Genomic DNA, 14,126 nt, shown 5'->3' with positions numbered 1-14,126 from the left:
CTAACGCCTTTTGCGCTAACCTAACCTAAGCTAACTTAAGCCTAACCTCAATGTAAGGTAACCTAACCCGACATGGGCCAGACGCAAAGCCCATAATCCTCAAGGCGTAACATCAGGCAGTGGTGTTCAACCGCGGTTGCAAAGGCGCCCTGCGTTTATTTCGCTCAAAGGGGACCACTCAAAAATGTTTCTGAAAAGTGACGAACAACAGCATACGAAAAGCCTCCCAAGAGCGAAGATGCTGCACCGGGAGAGCCGGCCCAGCCTCTACTGCGGCCCCTACTGCTACACCGGAAAAATCAGTGATGTTTTTTTTTTTTATGTAGAGTGTCATAAGGGGCAAGAAAGGTTTAATTCGACAGGACTGACTCAGCACCAGCGCCGCAGGCGCGAGAAAGCCTATCCGACGTACCTTCAGACACAGCGATTGCCTAATGGGGCGTTCGTACCACTGCCTGACCACGCAGGTAGCCAGCGCCAGAGCGTAAACAAACTCGACCCCGCTCCGCAATGTCGGCCCGCCTAGGTACACTGTAGCCTACGGGACAAACGCATACAACACGAGCAAAGAAAATTGGGAGGACGCTTAAGCTTCGCCTTCAAGAGTGGAACGCGATAGCATTCAAAGATCCCCGACTGCTTCTCATGCTTCCAGGCAACTGGAGCGTATGTAACCGTACTGTTTAGCGAGAAACCCGGACCGCGAACGCTATGCACGAAGGCGGGATTTCTGGTAGAAACACGGCCTCTTGCGTGGGCCGCGACGCGGCGGAGGCGAGCGCCAGCTGGAGGTATTGCAAGGAACCGGGCGTGGCACTCCGTGGCCCCTGAGACACCCGCACGCCGGCGCGCGCCAATGGCGGACGCCTCGGACGCTCTGTGAATTGTAGAAACGCCGGAAAATGAATTTCTTTGTTTTCGCGTAACATAACAATATTTTCTCGTATAGTCAAATTACAATCCGAAAGCTGTCATTTCTGTAGGTTGTCTGTACGTCGTAGTTTACGATTTATCGACGTATTTTAGCTTGAGAAATTCAATTAGTTCAGTAAATTTCTTACGTCACATGGATGGCCTGGGTATAGGTGGTTCGAAAATCTTGCCGAAATGACGTCCGACGCCGGATTTTCTGCGACACGGGCTTCTTAACCTTATTGCGTTAAATCTTCTCCCCCGTAATGCCTAGGCAAAGTGAGAAATTCAAGGAGCAACGTCGGGTGCCTCCGAAAGTGTCACGCTCCACTGTACTTACTGGCAATTGTAAAAATACCACTGGGTCGCTCTCGCTCCGCGGGCGGGGCGCGGGTTCGGGGGGAAATAGGCATAGAAGCATGCGTCACTTCCGCTTGCAGTGGGACAGCGACTTTGGTTGCCATGGAAATGTACAGAGCGGAAGTCGGTTTGTGTGACGGGTGCGCGCAGACTTTCAGCATGATCCACCGCGGAGCATTTTTGTTCTCCGCTGGCAGTTTCGGATTGGTGAAATCCGAGCACTTACTCCAGTATTTCGGCAGCCGCTCCAGATGTACCAGTGAAAAACACCACGAAAGTTTCATGGAAGGATCAGTAGCGCGCGTGGGTGAACGCTTTTCTTTCTTAGAACACGCATATCTTTTTTGGTTGGTAACAGAAGCCCTAAGCTTCGCAGCCCCGCACAATGTTGCTGAGAGGGAGCATAGAGCCTGCCCAAGTCTAAATCCAGAGTTGACTAAACCTCAACTGAGCGTTGCCCAATCGCAGCACAGGGTTGTCGGATTTATGGATATCACCAATCAAGTGTTTTGATTTGAGCTGTGGTAATGTCGTAATGAATAAAAAGCCAAAACAATTTTCTGTTTTTTTTTTTAGTCGTACAAAAAGATGACTGGAACCGACCGCAATACAGCCTCGCTCATTTGGGCATGTGATGGTTACCGAGATTCGAGAGCTAGCGCAGTGTGCTAGACACAGCACTCACAATTTGTGAGGTGGAACTGTCACGTAGCGTGACGTGCTGAAAATGTGCTACAAATTCAACTAATTTTCAATTCATATTTTACATACCCTTGCAACGAAGTTGCAAGTGCTGTTTTCATTGCATTACTGCGTCCATCCTCTTTTTACACTGTAAGTTCAAGAAAAAGTAAAGAAACTGAAGCGACTGCACTGAAGCGACCTCAGTAAGTGCGCCTGTTCAATGTCCTATACAGGTTTTCATCGTGACATTTCATAGAATAAACGTTTTGTTTCATTTTTTTTTACCAAGGTGTTCGATTGATCTTAGCCGCGTGTACATGAACGCGACAAGTGCTGCATAGCATCCATGTATACGGCGCTAATGCGCTAGGAAGGCAAATCGTGTTAATGCACCAGAAGAGGGTAGATCGAGACGGGTGAGTCGACTCACGCGGTGCATGTTAGCGCTGGTGTATCGCATCGAACGAGAAGGGAAAGTCAGACGGCTGCCGGCGTGTGCTCTCCTTCACTCAACTGCGAACGGTACCCAACGCTATACTGCAGCATGCATGTAAACACGACCATACTTAACTGGCGGTAGTGTAATCACTGTAGAGTAAATATATTTACAATTTTAGTACCATTTACCAGTAGTTTATGCAACTACTTTGACTTCACTGGAGGTAACAGTATTTTATTCCGGAACTCTACATTTTCCATCCGGTTCCCCCATCTCCGAAGCTCCGTTTTATCGCTTACGTGTGAACGCATGGCTGCAAGCAGGAGAAAGCACGTAGCCGTTATGTTTTCGTCTCCGAAACCTCCTCTGCATGGTTGCTCTCAGAAAGGACGCAGTAAAACGTAAGCAATTGGGGACTGCAGTTTCAGTCAACGCTTGACCGTTGCCAACGAGAAAACGCGAGGCTTGACATGCACTTCTTTGTTGTTGTTAGAGAAGAGTTTCAAGCCACTGGATATTTAGTACAGTCAGCGTTTTGACGAGGTAACGGCAAGCATCTTGTGGAGTTGTCTTCGTTCGAAATATCCCCGTGCAGCATACGCGGACAGTGTACAGGGCACAATTCCACGGGAGAAACCACTCCATACTTGCTGCACTTAAGCCCGTTCAGACTATAAAATTATTCGGTGTGATAACGGTAATGCGCTTCGTCAGGTTAAAGAAATATCTGTTGCAGGCGGCAGTGAATTAACCCGCTTACATAAACAAGCTTCTCTGAACGGCTACTTCGATTCTTGCTGATTGTAACACCACGAAATACGCGGCACAGTTCAAGAGCTTCATGAGTGGATGTAATTGAATAATTTACTAAAATGGTGAATTATAAAACGAAATGACATTGAATTGCTATCGAAACACCGAAGTTCGCAAGCGGGTCCTTCCTTTGGCATTTTCCAACAAACGAACAGGAGCTACCAGGACTATGCTAATTAAGAAGCGCGTATTAAACTTCTTACACGCTTCTGAAGCAGCTCTTCTTCAGTCAGCGATGAGCGTTATTGGAAAGCAGTGTTTTTTTTGTTGATGTATGGCGCTATGCTTCATTCGCCGGTATGGTCACTCACTAGTCGGTGGTGAGGTCAGTGGAAATTCTTGCATTTACCGCACTCGGTGGAGTCAAGCAACCGCTTCCAGCGGAGGCCCATTTCTAAATAGTAGGGATTGCACAGTGGGTCAAAGAATGCTGCCCGTCATCTGAACTTGTTGGTAAATATTTAGCTTATTTAATAGCGCAGTCTATGTGAAACGTTCCCGTTATACATTTTAAGTCAAGAGAACTGATCGGCCTGTAGACTAGCCACCATTCAAAAATTGAATTTACGCTGGAATGAATGCCTCTCACTTTTCCAAACAGTAAGCGTCTTACGTATCCAATGGTTAAAACGTTGTAGTAGCACGTGGGTTACACAAACCTAATGAACATCCCCAACAAACTTCAACGCCTTCTGGGCTTTCAAATATCGTCGCTTTGCAGTACACCAATCAAACACGATCCATTAATTTTAGTATACGCCTTTCACGCTAACAGGGATTGCTCAGTGGAGTGGTTACCGTCATCACAAAAGCAAATTACAAAGAAGTAGAGTGAAATTGCCGTCACGGTGCAACGTTATCTAAAGGAGTCTTAATATACGCATGGTCTGCTACGGTAGCATATGCGCAGAAAGGAAGGTCATTGCCCTTTTCGGGTATTGGTGACAGGCGTGCCCGAAAGAAAGCACACATTCCGAATGATGCAATACCAATTTTATGACGATTATATGCTCGAGATTACACGTAATGAGGAGATCAAAACAGTTCGCCGTGTAGCGAAAGGACGATGAAATATGCGATGGAATACAGCCGCTCGTCATTTACTCACGCGTCCCGTCCCTACTCGGCGCGTTCGCAGGTCGTGGCCTCGCGTGCGTGATGGGCAACCCGTTCTTGTGCCAGCAACGCTGCTTCATGCTGTACCCCGGCAGCACGGGCTTCTGCATGGGCTTCCGGTGTCGATGCATTGGCGGCCCCTTTGGACCAATGGGAATGCTGGGAATGATGGCCAACCCGCTCCTCCTTGGATGATGAACGAGGCTGCCGTTCTATGCTGCAGCATGAGCACGGGTGCAGTGCCGTTATGCACCCTGTCCAATAAAATGGGCCCGTTCGGCGTCGTTTCTGTTATGTTCTTGTCTTCACACAATCGCTGGAGTTGCGTTTTTATTACTCGCACGAAAGCGTCAAATGGCCCATTGAGCGAAAAAAGGCCGGCGGCGCTGTAGCAGCGAAACGGTACCTAATTTCCCATTGGCTGCGACGCCACGCCACGAGCACACCTCGTGACGCTGGCTCGGGCCTCGACGGAGCAGAACGGGCGAAGGAGAACACCTGCTGCCGCTGCATTGATGATGGGGTGAGGCCACCGCCGTAACGCCACGTCACCCTTGCTCTCGCTCTCGGAAGCCTGAGTTATTCGCGTGTTCCTTGTCAGCGCAAGCTCTCGCCTGCGTTTTAACTGCGCCTCGGCAAGGACAAATCAAAACCCACCATGCGTCTCAACATGCTTGCTTGGCCGCGAGTTCATAACCGGAACTACTGCGCAGCGGCGTTCAGTTGGACCATTAATGCTTTCGCATTCACAACTCATAAAAAGTGCTTAGGCAGCGCCTCCACTATTTTTTTTTTCAATGCCAGCCACCACCCTCTCCTGTCGTCCTATCCTAGTCTCCCCCGACGGCTAGAGTTCGCGCCTGCTTCGGTCATGGGGGAGAGTACCATCTGGGTGGCGCCTCACAGCGGAAGTCGGAGGAAGATTGACAGACGCGTAATAACCTCGCACTTGACAGACGCAGGGACGGAGCTTCTACCACTTCTCATCGGGAACGGCTGCGGCGCGCGCTCAGACACCCGCGTTACGCAAGCAGGCGTAGCTAAATTAGTTGCACGTAAAACCTCTCAATCTTCAAATGTAGCGCCAACAAATTCTTGTAGGAAACTCTATGGCGCCAACCACTTCTCTCCTCATCCGCTCGACTCCCGCGCTTGGCGCGGCCTCAACAGTTGCGCCGCCTATGCTGGCCCTGGCGTAGCAGATGACGGCTAACGCGCTACAGGAGGAAATTCGAGGAAAAATCCGTTCCAGCCCTGCGGAGCAGTTTTCGAGGCGAGATTTTGCTTCGTCCGTCGTTAACGGGCCTTAATAATGTCGTGTTTGAATTGCGCAAAAAATAGAGAAAAGGACCATTATTTAAGGCGTAAAGCGCCCGCACGTTGAGAGTTCGTGTTGATGAAACACGACGCATGCACATGATGTGCCCAAAACATTTGCGCAATTACCTCAGTTTCAAGTTTTGACTGCGTGAAAGTATGTAGGTTCGTTTACGTACCTGCAGGATACTTTTGTTCGGGCAGCGCGTGGGAGATTCCAGCTGTCTGGGGCCAGCAATGCTTAGCATCTGGGCCGTTTCTGCTCCGCGCCTTCTAAGATGCGTGTGACTCATGCACTGGTTATGGCAGCCATGAGCAACATTTTCACACATAGACAGTATCGATAATTTGAACGTACCAGCACATCAAATATTTATTTATTTATTATAGTAGAAGTGGTTGAAATTTGATAGCAAGAATGAACTTGATAGGGCAACTGGAAAGAACTTCCGAAAATAATTATCGCCCCCTCTCATTAGCACCAGTTACACTTTTGTTGAAGTGCTAATTATATATCTGTATACTACGTACGTCTGTATTCTTCGGCGTTGTAAGTTTTCGCACGGAAGCAGTGTTGCTTTAACTGGAACACTCAAGGCACACAAGAAAGAGAAAAAAAGTGATTCTTGAGTTTTACGTGACAACACCACGATCTGATTATAAGGCACGTAGTAATGGGGGACTTTGGATTTATTTTGACCAGCTGGGGTTCTTTACCGTGCCCCCAATGCACGGGACAGCGGTGTCTTTGCATATCGCCCCCATCGAAAGGCGGCCGACGCAGCCGCGATCAATCCGTCTGCGCGTGCTTACATCGCACTGGGCCAGCAATGGCGGTCGGAGCGCGCTGGAAATAAATACACAAAAGCGCGACGCGTGCTTCCACGTGACACAGATTGGCAAATGGGGGAGCGGAGGATGCTGTGGTGACAGGATGCGTGGAGGAGGAAACGCCGGGAGCGCGGGCTGGCGCAATGATCTAAGAATAGCGCTACTTTTGGAAAATTTACGGGTTTTAGTCGCACCATCTGGGCAGCGTCACATCGCGGCAACTCACTGGACTAAGGCGCACCAATGGCGAGCAATTGGGGAGCGAGCGATCGCACTGGCACTGAAAAAAAATTTGAGGACGCTTAAGCTTCGCCTTTAAAAGTGGAACGCGATGGCGTTATCGCACCCCGTTCGCACCGCCCACTCATTCGCTCGGCATGCCCTTGACGAGACGAAGGGGAGAAACGGGCTAGTGGGGCGCCACCTGTCGGGGCAGCGCCATACATTGTGAGGAAGGGGTCTTCTGTGTTTGCCGCAAGATGGCTCTGCGTGTGCGCCAAGCGCAGAAGAAATGTAGCGGAAACGTACTTCGTTTAACTGCGACTTCTGTAATTTACATGCTCATGATTACCGATACACACTGCATTATAACTTTCTACGACACGTTTATAAGGCAACACCGCATTCATTAGAGGCGCTTTTGTCCCGGTTTGAACCATCGATCTCATGGCTGTGTGGTAGCGTCTCCGTCTCACACTCCGGAGACCTTGGTTCGATGTCCACCCAGCCCATCTTGCGAGTTGTTTTTATTTATGAACTGCCTTCCGGGATTTTTTCGCTCACGGCCAACGACGACACCGACTTTTCTGCGACACGAGCTCCTTAACGCTGTCGCGTTAAAATAGAGGAGGCGTTGGCTTAGGTTAGATAGAATAAAATTTAACAAAAGTCCTGCAGGACACGCGTGAGAGCGCAGCGGGCGTCTCCCACGCCCGGATTTTTAAAGCGAAGCTTTCTTTGGCTCTTAGACTTTCCCAATGCTGCTGCTGCTGTGGTCTTGCACGCCGCTAACGCCGGCCACATCGGGACGTAGTTGGGACGCACGTCACTAACGCCGGCCGCGTCGGGACATGGTTGAGACGTGGCCACGTCACAAAAACATAATATACATGCGCTGTCGGTGTTTAGTTTCATGACATTTGTTTATGAGCTGTCATTAAAACTGCGAGGCATAACTTTGTAAAGAATGTAAGACAAGGTATGCACCACGCGGTGCGCAGTTGTGGTTCAGAATGATCACATCATCACATCACCTTATTACCTTAAAAGCCCCTGTTCAGGGTGTATTGCCGTATCGCGTCATTGCAAGCCCGCCTATCGCATCACGAAGTGCGCATGCACCTACTGATTCGTACAGAATAAAAGCAGCCACGCTATCTTCAATGAACATTGCTTGCACCTACTGCATCTGTTGTTGTTACTCGCACTACAGCAGTGGCGACGAGGATGGGATTTCATGCGAGCATGGTCAGCGACTGACAGGATCGAATGATGGCATCTCGCCCACCGGTTTTCCACGAGACGGTGAGCAGCTGGAGCGCGTACAGGATACGGCTGGAAGCTTATTTTGAGGGCAATGGAATTACCGACACGGCCAAACGCCGAGCTCTGCTGGTGTCTTCATTGAGCGATAATGTCGTGCGCATGTTGCAAGGACGCCTTCCAACCAAGTCGGTTAACAGCCAGACTTACGATGAAGTCGTTGAATACTTCGAAGAACAATACAATCCTCACGTTAATAATATAGCGGCGAGTTTATCGTTCTTCATGCTCAAGCGAAGGGACGGAGAGAGCGTTCAGGAATTCATTGCGGACCTTCGGAGACTGGCGGAAAGTTGCAACTTCGCCAACTCGCGCACCGTATGCTGCGAGACCGCATAGTATGCGGAATCAGGGACGACGACGCACGACGCTGCCTATTAACGCGGAAGAAGCTCACTTTTGAGGAAGCAGAAGAATTTGCCATAGCTTCAGAGAAGGCACTAGGCGACGTTCGTGACATGCGAGAAGCAGACCCAGTGACTACGGGAACCAGCATCAATGTTGTACAGTGGCAGGGAGGACGACGACCCTGGACGAAGTGGAACACTGCAAAGAACAACCATTCATGTGAACATTGCGGCGGCCCCCACGCAACACACATGTGCCATCATCGAAACACCAAGTGCCACCATTGCCGCAGGAAAGGTCATCTGGCGACGGTTTGCAGCAGTGGCCGTCCTCGAGAACGTGGTGCCTTTGCCGTCGAGGAAATGGAAGGTGAGAGCGAAGAAATGTTGCTTGCTCTTGTCGCTCACAGCTCCGCCGACAGAGTTACGTTGAAGCCTCTCGAGGAAGAGTTGACACGGCAGGGCCGGAAATCGCGAATGATTCTAGACACGGGTTCTCCGGTCAGCGTCATACCGAAGAACATATTTAAGGAACATCGCAAATGGTGGCCGGTACTGGAAAAAAACGTCACTCCGCTTAAAGGGCCCCTGAAACGGTTCGGACAAATTTTGTAGACGCGTATGGTACAGCTTAAGTAGAACATTCGCACCACAATTTAAGTGAAGCGTTACGTATTAATGGAGCTACAAGCGATTAGAAGTTACCCTCCTCCCCATCCACGCTTTTCCTCCTCAACTCGTTCGCCGAGCGAGCGGGGCTACGCTCCGCTCCGCCTTCACTGGTCCTGCGTCACGATGCGACGTCACATCGTCCACTTCCGGTTGTTTTGGAGCCCGCCCCCGCCCGCGCGAGACCTCTCCGCTAGCCGCTTGGCCGTCGACCCCAAGCGCGAGCTATCGAAGCAGCGTGCGTTGCGAGCATTCTGTCGTAGCGCCGAACGTGTCTGGTATTCCGTTAACCACAGGCAAGCTGGTCATTTCGGCAAATCAATGGAGGCATAAACTCAAGCTGATGAAGGAACTTTGGCGTAGACGTACGTGAGCGGCCTGATCGGTCTACACGGTCCAGACACTTGTTGGCGTAGCGCTTAACCAGCCAAAGAAAGTGCTAATATTGCTCTAACCAAGTGTAAAACATTTTAAACATTTATAAAAACAACGTGTCGATGATTACACTCCTGCGAAAAATACGCACCAGCAGCACAGAAGAACACGCTTCGTTGCTGCTTCTGTGTATGGTTGCGCTCTATGCCACCAGGTGGCTGCACCGTGCAGACCATTCACATTTGCCCTTCTGCTCATCTCGGCTCATCCCGTTACGGCACAGTCAAGCGGCCAGACCCTGTCCCCTTGCGCTTACGTTTGCCCTAATACGGGACTCGCGAAACGCTGTTGCGTTAGTAATCTTCCGGTGTAAAGTGACGGCCACAAACGCGCAAATCCTGGCGCCGATCGGATAGCGGTAGTCCGATGCGCAGCAGCCAGTTCGCTCGTACGCTGCCTTGCAGAGGGACACGATGTCGCAGCTTGACATATTGCCAGTCGCTACGTTTGCAGTCCACAAGGCAACAAAGTCGCATCATAGTGCTCGCGAAAAGACTGAGACCAACTGTGACCGCGGAGCTCTCGTCAAAATGGAGTACGTTGTAACAGAAGCAGACGACACTTGCTGTGTGCCGGAAGTGCTTAAGTGTACTGAAAAATTGTTCTTGTGCATTCTCTTTATGCTACTTTCTTTTCATAAAAACAAATTAACTAACATTCCAACTATTACGAAGATCATTTGTTTACCATAAAGTTGGAAAAATTATCGATCACGCGCCCTGGTCAGCCAATCGGATAGCTCGCCCCACTGACGTCATATGGGGGATTTTGGTCATATGGGTAGGGGCGGCTTAAAATTCCGCCGAGCAGTGCGCTGCGATCGGCAGCGATGTGCATTTTTAAAACCTTATAATAAATTACACGCTTTACGCAGAGCACTTAGATGTGTCAATTAATGATCAGAAGGACCTACTCTAATGACTCAGTACGTTTGCAGAAAATCGTCAAAAGCGTTTCAGGGTCCCTTTAACATGCTTCCTCGGGCCATTGCCAGTTGTCGGCGAGATAACCATGAGGGTTCAGTCTGGATCGACTGTTGTGACCAGCACGCTAATTGTGGTAGCATGTAACGGACCACTGTTCTGCGGCCGGAACACGATAGGGGCCTTCCGTAAGGCGGGTGTGTCCTTCTGGGACACTAGAACCACCGCAAGTGTAAATATTCTTCGTGATAACAAGATGACGCCTCTGCTCGATGAATTTTCGGATCTTTTCGACAACAAGCTTGGCTGTTGCAAGGGCCCCCCTGTGCAGTTACACCTCAAAGAAGGAGCCCACCCACGTTTCTGTAAGGCACGTACAGTGCCTTATGCCATGCGTTCCAAAGTTTCGGCCGAGATCGACCGTCTTGTGCAAGACGGAGTGCTTTCGTCGATAAGCATTTCAGAGTAGGGAACACCGGTGGTTCCAGTAGCAAAAAAGAACGGCGATATACGATTGTGCGGCGACTTCAAGTTAACAGTCAACCCGGCGTCTCACTTGGAACAGTATCCCCTGCCCAAAGTTGAAGACATATTTGCGGCGTTTTCGTGAGGCGAAGTCTTCAGCACTCTGGACGACGAAGCTAGAAAGACGGCGGTACTCAACACACACAACGGGGCCGTTACTGCTACCATCGCCTAGCATTTGGAATTGCTTCAGCCCCCGCCTTGTTCCAGCGACGCATGGAATCAATTTTGCAAGGTTTGCCGAATGTTCAAGTGTATCTCGACGACATCATTGTGGCGGAAAATGAAAACGACACATCGGTACTGCGGCAGGTGTTTCAGCGGCTTCGTGAACACAACCTGAAGTTGAACAAAGCCAAGTGCCGGTTTAGGGTAGCACAAGTGGCGTTTCTGGGGCACCGCATCGATGCCAACGGTCTTCATCCTCTGCAAGATAATCTTGAGGCGGTACTATCCGCGCCGAAGCCAACATCGGTAAGCCAGCTGAAATAGTTCTTGGCCTTGGTTACTTATTACGCTAAATTCTTGCCCAACTTGTCAACGACGCTGGCTCCTTTATATCGCTTGCTGGCAAAGGGGGTGTTGTGGCAACCCCTTCCACTGGAATGTGCCTCATCGGTCGGCTTGGGCGCAGTGCTGTTCCACCGCATAAACGGCGAAGACTATCCGATAGCTTTTCGCTCTAGAACCTTGACGCCGGCGGAGCGAAATTACTCGCAACTGGAAAAGGAAGCGCTCGCCCTAGTTTTCGGTGTGACGAGGTTCAGAGACTATCTTTTCGGTAATAAATTTTGTTTGATAACGGATCACAAGCCCTTGACAGGGATGTTCCATCCCGAGAAACCAATTCCGCAGATGGCGGCGGCCAGGATACATCGTTGGGCGCTCCTTTTATCAGCGTATCAGTATGACAAGGAATTCCGGAAAGGACCATTACACCCTAATGCCGATGCTTTGAGCCGTTTGCCGCTGCCGGAGCAAGGGCAGCCTGGTGAAGATGATCCCGTCGAATATGTGCTACATGCGCAAGCTTTGACAGATTTTTCTCTTAGCACAGAGCAGTTGGCAGGCAGCACGAGTGAGGACATGCTTCTCCGTCAGGTGAAGACGTGGATCCTTCGTGGTAGGCCAAACCAGCTGGGGCCGGAGCAACAGTGCCTTCAGCCGTACTTCACCCGCAGATAAGAACTCACTGTGAGTAAAGGACTAATATACTGGGGTCATCACGTAGTTTTGCCAGAGACCATGCGAGCACTTATTCTGAGAGAACTTCACGAACCCCAACCAGGCATGGCTGCGATGAAGCGCCTGGCCCGTACGATGTTTTGGTACCCCGGATTGGACCACGACATAGACAAGCTGGTACAAAGCTGCCAGCAATGCGTACAATGTTGGCCCATGCCCGCGGTACAGGTCCCTTCAAGCTGGCCGAAAACCAACAAACGTTGGTCTTGCCTGCATATCGACTATGCAGGGCCAGTGGAAGGTCACATGATCTTGGTGGTGGTAGATGCGGAAACGAAATGGGATAGAGGCAGTACCTCTTAAAACAGCAAGTGCAGAAACTACAGTCGAAGTACTGCGAGGGATCTTCGCGCATTTTGGTCTGCCCCATACAGTCGTTTCCGACAATGGGCCACAATTTCGCAGTTCAGTGACTGAAAGATTTTTTAAAGATAACCATGTGTGTCATGTTACCTCCGCTCCATACTATCCGCAATCGAATGGTTTGGCAGAGCGTGCAGTGCGCACCATTAAGGATGGTATCAAGAAAAATAAGGATGGAAGTCTGCTCAGTCGTATTTCCAAGTTCTTGCTACGTTACAGGGCAACACCGACTCGAGATGGCAAGTCGCCCGCGGAGATGTTGCTGGGTTTTCAACCCAGGACCCGCATAAGTGCACATCTTCCAGAGGAAGAGGTGGCACGGGATCCCACGTTGAGCAGACCCCCGGCACCGTTGCCACAAGTCTTTTCACCGGGAGCGCCAGTTTGGTCGCGGCAGTACAATCAGGCTTGCCAGAGCTGGTTACCCGGCACGGTGACGTCAACAAGCGGTAGGCGTATGGTAACGGTGGACACCACAGGAGGGGTGCAGCGCCGTCACGTAGACCAAGTGCGGTCACGACTTGCATCGGATCAAGTAAAGCAAGAATTCTACGCAACTCGACCTGGAGAGAACCAAGTCACAGAGAGTAATCAACCCTCTGCAGTGGAAGACGCTGAACCATGGTCAGACGGATCACTTGGTACATCCCAGGCTTCCAGTGAAGCAACCTCAAGTGTACCGTCGGGCTTAGGACTTCCTAGGCGCTCTACGCGCACAAGGAGACCACCCGACAGGCTAGGCTTCCAAGGGGGAGAAAGTGCCGTATCTCGTCATTGCAAGCCCGCCTATCGCATCATGAAGTGCGCTTGCACCTACTGATTCATACAGAATAAAAGCAACCACGCTATCTTCAATAAACCATTCCATTGCTTGCACCTACTGCGTCTCTTGTTGTTACTCGCGCTACAGCAGGTATTACATAAGGAGTGTGCTAAAAAATGAAGGTTACAAATAAGTCTTTATGCGGAACAGTGTGCTGTGACATTTTCTGCAAAACTTGATGGACACGTGATTGCTGCAATGTCTCGGGGAAGGCCAGTCCACTGCTGCACGAAGAAAAAATGAGGCAGCGAAGGTGGTAGTGCAAGCACGTGAGCGTGCAATTTGATAGAAATGGGTAGTGCAGTGGGATATGCACGTAGGTGGGATGATGTAGAGCGCGTGACTGCGGAAGCTGTGAAGAAAACAGAGGCTGGCAAAGCGGCGACGCACGGAAAGAGTTGGAAGACCAGTTTCGCGTTTGAGGGATGATATGCCATATGTGTGTGAAGAATGAATGAACCTAGTTGAACGATTTCGCACGGATCATAATCCATTGATTAAGTATATCTGGTGCGGACTCCAGATGGGCGTCGCATACTCTAGTTTAGATCTTATTGGAGATTTATACGCGAGAAGCTTTATGTCCTGCTGGGCGTGACGCAAATGACGCTTTAGAAAACCGAGAGATCTGTTCGCTGATAACATGACCTTGGTGACATGTGCGCGCCAGGAAAGATCGCAGGATAAGGTGACGCCAAGGTATTTATGGGATTGGACTTGTTCAACAGTGGAGCTAGAGATTACGTAAGAAAAAAAAAGCAAAGGATTACGCTGGCGTTGAA

General features: G+C 50.2%; 2 protein-coding genes across 3 annotated transcripts in view; both read left to right on the top strand.

The window, feature by feature from the left end:
* The window catches only part of LOC142571207 (longicornsin-like), a 59,415-nt gene extending 54,807 nt beyond the window's left edge, over nucleotides 1-4,608 (top strand). For both annotated transcript variants that reach the window (XM_075679478.1, XM_075679479.1), the window contains one exon: nucleotides 4,347-4,608. In XM_075679478.1, the coding sequence (XP_075535593.1) occupies nucleotides 4,347-4,519 (173 nt within the window). In that variant the 3' untranslated portion in view covers nucleotides 4,520-4,608. The remainder of the gene's footprint in view (nucleotides 1-4,346) is intronic.
* A 3,904-nt stretch (nucleotides 4,609-8,512) lies between these two features.
* LOC142570712 (uncharacterized) lies at nucleotides 8,513-13,354 on the top strand. Its single transcript, XM_075679059.1, has 4 exons — nucleotides 8,513-8,731; nucleotides 11,034-11,387; nucleotides 11,973-12,096; nucleotides 12,743-13,354. The coding sequence occupies exons 1-4, from the start codon at nucleotides 8,513-8,515 to the stop codon at nucleotides 13,339-13,341; spliced, it is 1,296 nt and encodes a 431-aa protein (XP_075535174.1). The 3' UTR covers nucleotides 13,342-13,354.
* The last annotated feature ends 772 nt before the right edge of the window (nucleotides 13,355-14,126 follow it).

The sequence above is a fragment of the Dermacentor variabilis genome, chromosome 2 (genome assembly GCF_050947875.1).
Source record: "Dermacentor variabilis isolate Ectoservices chromosome 2, ASM5094787v1, whole genome shotgun sequence".
NCBI lineage: Eukaryota > Metazoa > Arthropoda > Arachnida > Ixodida > Ixodidae > Dermacentor > Dermacentor variabilis.
Note: the sequence above shows the minus strand (reverse complement) of the source record. Positions and strands in the feature narration are given on the sequence as shown.

Coding starts and splice junctions, on each gene's coding strand:
- LOC142570712 (XM_075679059.1), top strand. CDS start 8,513: ATGTTGTACAGTGGCAGGGAGGACGACGACCCTGGACGAAGTGGAACA. Junction 8,732..11,033: donor TGCCGTCGAGGAAATGGAAG/GTGAGAGCGAAG, acceptor CGACGAAGCTAG/AAAGACGGCGGTACTCAACA. Junction 11,388..11,972: donor CCGCGCCGAAGCCAACATCG/GTAAGCCAGCTG, acceptor CTTAGCACAGAG/CAGTTGGCAGGCAGCACGAG.